The 7,096-nt window shown below is 37.4% G+C and overlaps 1 protein-coding gene across 1 annotated transcript; it reads right to left on the bottom strand.

Moving 5' to 3' along the window:
• Positions 1-732: 732 nt before the first annotated feature.
• On the bottom strand, positions 733-5,645 carry LOC308395029 (thrombin-like enzyme halystase; the record flags this gene model as incomplete). The annotated part of the gene is made up of 6 exons (XM_080879683.1): positions 733-891; positions 985-1,121; positions 1,390-1,451; positions 3,484-3,729; positions 3,905-4,097; positions 5,606-5,645. The coding sequence occupies 6 exons, from the start codon at positions 5,643-5,645 to the stop codon at positions 733-735; spliced, it is 837 nt and encodes a 278-aa protein (XP_080735809.1).
• Between the last annotated feature and the right edge of the window lie 1,451 nt (positions 5,646-7,096).

Raw genomic sequence — 7,096 nt, 5'->3', positions numbered from 1 at the left:
TATGACAGTGTTTACGCGAGAAGCATTAGAGTGAAATAGTTTTGTGTAACAGCGACATCTGGTTTGAGTAATAGTGTCCATGAGCTTTGTGAATATTAAAAGATTAGTTTTCACTTTGGTCTTAGAAGTATAAAAATGCAGGACTGAAGATAAGATGGAAACAATGTATTATGAGATATAAAATACATATGTTCATATGTACTATAATTTTATTTTATTTATGTTCTGTTTTTGGGGGTGGGGGTTGTGTGATTAGAGTTCGGACAAAACAATGGACAGTTTCAAAAAATGCATTTTATCAACAAAACTTATTTTGATAGTTACTGTATTTATTTTAATGCCCTGTATAGTGAAGTGATTAAAAGAAAAGTTTATCTGCCACCAATGAGCCAACAGCCTCCACGTAAACATTTTCAGCCTCAACAATCAACTCAGATTTATGAAGTTTATCATGTTCAGGCCCTGCAGCTGATTGGTGGATTGTCTGATCAGAAAGCCTTTCTGCATCTTCACAGTGTGAGTCTGAGAGTTTCTCAACAACAGGATGAGCTGCTACACACCTGACACCACATTCAAACACACACAACCTGCAAATCTAACACAATAATTTAGACCAAAGAAAAAGGTTCACAATTTGCAGTTAACATGAAGATATTCTAGAGTAGAAACAACACACAGCACACAAGTTTCATGTAGAGATGATTGTTTATTCTGGATGTTATTTTCATTCAGTTATTTTCCATTACTTTTTGGATAAATTGTCTGGTTTATCCATTTCATGTAAGGACAGACATTCACAGTAACAGCTGGTCCAGTACAGGCACGTACATAACCAGAACTGATTACACCATAAATCATGTTGTTGTAAATCACTCCACCACCAGAATCACCCTGAGAGAGAAAAATATAGTTTGTGTTTATGTTTCTTCCAAAAGATCTAAAACATACACAGATGATATACAGTAATGTTAGCAGTCAACTTACGTCAAGTATATCTACATTAGGTTCTTCCAGACACAGCCTGTTGTCATACGGCACATGTGAATCACATGGAGAGCTGGTAGACTCACAGTCAACAACATGCATGTTTGCACACTGGAGATGAGGTGGTTGTCCAGGGACTGGAGAAAAAAGCCAAAGAACAAAAGTCATTCATAACCTTTCAAAAACTAAAATCTTGAGGAAATTGATGTTTTGTCTTTTTTCTGGATGTTTCCAAATGATTTTTAAACAAGGAACCTGGCATACAGTATATCTACTATAAAATTTAAAATCTTTGTTTATATTACAGTAGTCAAATAAAACGTGAATGTAACTGTAAAACAGACACAGAAACCAAAATAAAGTCTAGCATAAACTGTGAAATAATTCATCAAAAAACTTTCTTACGTGTGTGGCCTGTCGCATTTACCCTATACCGACCAAGTCCTGCAACCTGAACGACGTCTCCTCTAGAAACAGACCAATAAATAATAATCAATTACTTTCAGGTCCATCCATGTGTTTTAAACATCAAATAAATTAATAAATCTCAAAATTTCAACTTTATTCTCAAAATGATCTATACTATGTTTTTTTTCTGGTCATCAAGTCGCTTCCACACAGCTTTACTAAGAAGCTTATAAACATGTTTGATTCACAAGGAAAATTCTGACACTTTCTGCTGCATTAACAACACACTGTCATTTACCTGCTACTGCCTCATGGCTTGGCTCCATTTGTATGGGCTCAAACTGTGGTCATAAATACTTTGTACTTGTAAAGCAAATGTGTAGTTGTGAACTGAGTGTTGTAACCTTATAAACCAAAATATCTGAAAATTTTATGTTTGTGCATCTATAGATGAGAATTTTTGTGTGTGTAAAAAAGATTTACACAAGATACAATTTTTTTAGTCAAGGTCTGCTTATAACACAAGAATGAACAAATTGAGAGCTGTTTTTTTACAGTCTTGGGATTTGGTCATCTTGATAAGCAAACAGTTCTCAAGCAATGCAGAATCCATGAATTAGGCGCAATCCTCTCAGCCATAGACTGTCAGCATTAGTTAGACAGGGCAAATTAGTATGATCGCAAAAATGGGTTGATGTCAGCAGAAACCCAGCAAACATCTACTCAAAATGTAAAAATACACTCAAAATAAAAGTTGAAGAGATGTTGCAGATCTTGCTACGATGTTGCTTTGAGTTATGTCTTTATGTCTAATGTGTTAAGTTGTGTTAAGCATATTAGATGGTGTTTAAAAAAACAAAACAAAGATACATGTGGTTACAGAGGCTCTTAACCTTCCTGCGATTTTATTTTAAGTGTTCGAGATGTTGCCTTCCCATCAACTCAAAGCAGGCTGGCCATTCTGATATCTGGCACTGACGAAGCATTTTCATCCAGAAAACTGCGACTCAGTGGATATATTTTACTTTTTCATGCCACTTTCTGTATACCCTAGAGATGGTTGTGTGTGTGTGTGTGTGTGCTATAAATAATATAAAAATATATAACAGCAAATTACAACGCTGGTGTTGCAAATCAAAGAAAAGTTGCAGAAACATTATGATTTGATCATCACTGTGCTATTGGTGCTGCTGTTTTTAATCTAACATGACAGCCACACATTGGAGATCTGAAACTTTAAACGGCGTACATTTAAAACAGGTCACTCACTGTTTTCAATGCCCATAGCTTAATAAAGAAGGCCAGGAAGTCACTTTATTTTGGCTCCAGATCAAATTGAAATTTTATAGATTGAACAGCTGATAAATAGTTTACAAATGTAACTGATACATTTTCTAATCTGTGTTCTATTAGCTGTATTTCCAGCAGTGTGAAGCAGACTGAGGAGCAGATTCAAACCAAACCTGTTTGCTCCTAAACTGATGGTGTTAGTAATGTATGTCTTAACAAGTTGCTTATATAAAACTTATTAGTTCAGCAGACAATCTATGTCATGTTTAAAGCATACTATAAATTAAATAACTAATGAAAATTTGATGCTTCCTGCTCATTTTACACAAAAACTCTGAACATAATCTCAACAGGAGCATATTTCCATGGTGATCTTACCAGGTAACAAGAGAGCCACCTGAAACACTGGAAACTTAGAAATTAGGCTCAGCGTGCATCACTAACAGATTAACCGTGCTTCACTGTCCACCACTCTGAAGCCAGTCGCCCAGAAGAGGGAGACTAAATTCTGAAAAGGCTGCCGACCCAGTACTTCATAATAATATGCTAAAAATACAGAAATGTTATTGAAGCTGTGTGATTGGGTTAAAAACAGTATGTGGAATTCTGACTACTGCAATACAAAGTTAAAGAATTACCAATATGAAATTGTGACATTTAATTAAAAAACAAATAAAAAAAACAGTCATCTGGCACAGGTAATCATTGGGTAGAAAAAAATCAAAACATTAACATAAGAACCTGAAACATCTTATATCAGCATCTCAAGGATGAATACACAGTAATTTCATGAAAACTCACATTTTAGGAGGGTTGTTACAGTCAGGTAAGGCTACAGGCTGAATCCCAGTCAGTGGCTCAGAAAGTTCCAGTAGCATGATGTCATGCTTTCTATTAAAGATATTTGTCTTCCATATGTTTGTCTTAAAGAAACTGAAGAAAGCTGTCTTCAGTGTGTCAAAGATGCCTTGTTTATAGGGCATTTTCTTTGCCACTTTCTGGACCTGTCCTGGACCTGGATGAACTCCAACAATCACACTCAGAGTCCTGCACAAGAGAAATAGTGACTGTACTATTAAAATATGAGAATGATGAATGTTGTTATTATCTTATTGTTGCTATGAAAAATTATTGGTAATTATTTTTGCTTCAGTATTTTAAGACACATTGCAGGACAATTTGTTAATGAATTTTCTTTATGTAAAAACTGTAGATTTCTCACCATCCACTCTCCTGGCAGTGAGCTGCAGTCAAAACCCACCGTGGATGGATCAGTGAGCCGCCACAGTAGCTCTCTATTTCATCTATTTCATCCTTTTGTGAAATAACTTTCACGTGATAGTGACGCTCATTTTGACAGTCGTGACCACCATAGATTCTCTTGCGCAAATCCACCACGGTGCTTACTGTGACACCTGAAATACAGTACAGTACAATAAATTGTTTTTTTTAACTTTACTTAAGTACAATTTTGAGGTACTTTACCTAAGTAGTTCTTTTTTTCTGACTACTTTTTACTTTTACTCCCTGCTCTTCAGATTCAAGCTAAGTATAATTAGAATGAAAAAAAGTTAGCCTAAAGTTTGTATTCCCATCAACGGATGTTATGTTATTACATACAGTTCGTTTAGCTTTGCACATAGAAAAAGATACTTTTTACATGAGTACATTTCAGAGCTGGTACCTTTCTACTTTTACTTGAGTAAAGAGTTGAATCAGTACTTCAACTTATACTGCAGTATTTTTTTAAAAGTAGTATTTGTATTTCTATTTAAGTACAGAATGTCTGTACTTTTGCCAACTCTGGTTAAAAGTGAATTCTGGGTTTCAAAAAAGAAAAGAGAGACAGGTGGAAATTAAACTCGTAGCAAAGCCCAAATAAAATAAAGTTTGACTTTCCCAGTATTAGTTAGCTCACTTCTTTCTACTTCTAGCAGAAAATATTTTGTTCTTTTTGTAGCCACCGTGTAATCGATGCTGGCGTCCGGCTTGTACATATAAATACTAAATCACTTACCTGCTGACCTGCTGCCAGGATAAAGACATTAAACCTCTGGCTCAGGCTTAGCTTAGCTGCCCCAGTCCAATCTACTCATACCTACACTCCAGACACTGAGCCACTGATATCTGAAGAAGCAGCATTTTGCACACTGTGACTGTTGCAGGTGGGGAGAGCTTTCATTTAAAACAGATTAAAACCAATTTGAGTTCCACTAGGTCTAAAGACAGAGATGTATTTCACATTGCTAGACAATGTTTGAAAATTGATATTAAAGGGATTACTTAAGTGATATTTGTCAATAATTAAATTAAATTGTTTAAGCAGTAAAACATTCTTTTGCACCACTATATAGATGAGAATTTGAATTTAGATTTAAATTTGAAAAGTTCACACATATTTCTTTATTTGTATTTGGTGTGAGGTACGTAAAAAAACAAACAACCAACCAAACAAAACCAAAAAAAATCCCCACAAAAAATAAACACAAAACAAAACATCTAATAAAGTTATCATTAAAAACATTTAAATGTAAAAAAAGGCTTTCACATCTCTTACATTTCATATCAGTCATTATCAATAAATCTACTCATCTAAGCAGAGTAATGATCCATGTCTGTGCAGTGTTATACTTTAAGGATTGGCATGGTTTGCAATACTACGGTGGTGAGGCACAAAGTGCTATTTTTTTCACACAACTCAGAGTCCCTGATAGCAGCACTGGGACCAGACAACGAGCTTTTAAAAGAAAAGCTGTAAAAAGTCTCCTGAATGAAAAAAATCTCTAATAATTAAAAAAACAAACAAAAAAACCCACAGAAGCCTAGAACCATGAAAGCAAAACTTGGTTAACGCAGATATCTGATTACAGTTTTTTAAAAACAAACACACACACATACGAAATAAGTGCTATTGTTGACTCACCAACCCACAAAAGAAGAAGGAGGAACTTCAGATGAGCCATTGCTGTCATTCAGCTTGCAGTGAATGCTGTGCTGGGACTTTTTAAACCTCTTCTCACTGTACTGGTGGTCATGGAGTCACCAATCACAGAGAAGAACTTTATCAACAACACTCCATTGGCTGGAACGTTCTTCATGCAAATATTGAATATGTCTTGTTTTAAAAAAAAATAAATGTGTTGCTCCTCGTTAATTACCTTGCTTTTCTTCCCGGAGAAAAAGAAGGCAATTAACCTGGAGTTTTTATAGAGCCAGACTGGGGAACTAAGCTCATGGTTTCATTCCACCTGCCAGACTGCTTTGGACATCGTGGCTCCATTAAAAACCAGGCACCCTAAAACTAAATCTGAGCCCTGGCTGAACGACACGACCCGAGCTGTCACACGTGAGTGCTGTCGAGCTGGGCGTATCTGACATTATTCTGTCAAACTGCCACAAGCTGCGTGTTTTATTTAAAACCACTAATCCTGTTCTTTGTGCACCACGTACTGACTGTATGGAGCCCTCGTCTGAAGCCTGTGAAAATTTTTTACACTTTTGTAGTGAGAAGGTCTCCTCCACCAGGGCCCAAATCTGTCCTTGTGCTCATGACCCCTGCTCTGCTGTCTTTGACAGGTTTGAGCCACTCTGTCCTCTTTAAAGGAGAATGTTGGTCGTTCTAAGCCTGCAGGGTCTCCAAATGATGCTGTCCCTCCTCGAGTCTTAAAAGCGGTGTTACCTACAGTTGGACCTTTGGTTCTCGAGCTGGTAAACCACAGTTTGATGTCAGGTGTAGTCCCTGGAAAATTTTAAACATGCTGTAGTCAAACCCCTGATTAAAAAACCTGCTCTTGATCCAATGACTCTAGCAAATTACAGGCCCATCTCCAAACTACCGTTTCTTTCCAAAATTCTTAAAAAGATAGTTTACAGCCAATGAATGACCTTCCAGGGAAAGCAAAATGTTTTAGAGGTTTTTCAATCTTGTTTTAAACCCTTTCATAGCACTGAATAAGCTTTAATGACATATTTTTAGCTACTGACGCTGGGAACTATGTTGTTCTTGTGCTTTTAGATTTGACAACTACGTTTGATACACTGGATCATGCCATTTTACTCTCTTGTATGGAGCACTGGGTGGGCATTAGGGGAACTGCACTGGAGTGGTTCATGTCCTACTTGGTGGGGCAAACTTTTTGTGTCAGTCTCTGTGACCATGTGTGGTCCTCCGCTGCTCTCTTGTATGGTGTACCACAGGGCTCAGTTCTAGGCGCCCTCCTCTTTTCTTTATATCTGCTCCCCCCTTGGTTCTACACTGAGAAGGCACGGCCCCAAACGAGAGGTTACCCAGCAGCCACAGAGCAGAGGCCAGAGGGGGTTGCAGTGACGTGCCCGCGGGCTCTGCCGGCAGCCGGATGTGCCAGAGAGGACTGAGTCTCAGGCCCAGAGGCCTGAGGGCACCCCACCCCCCGGA

Source organism: Rhamphochromis sp. 'chilingali' (genome assembly GCF_963969265.1).
Source record: "Rhamphochromis sp. 'chilingali' genome assembly, chromosome: 4".
NCBI classification, from domain to species: domain Eukaryota; kingdom Metazoa; phylum Chordata; class Actinopteri; order Cichliformes; family Cichlidae; genus Rhamphochromis; species Rhamphochromis sp. 'chilingali'.
This window is presented reverse-complemented; position numbering and strand designations above follow the sequence as displayed.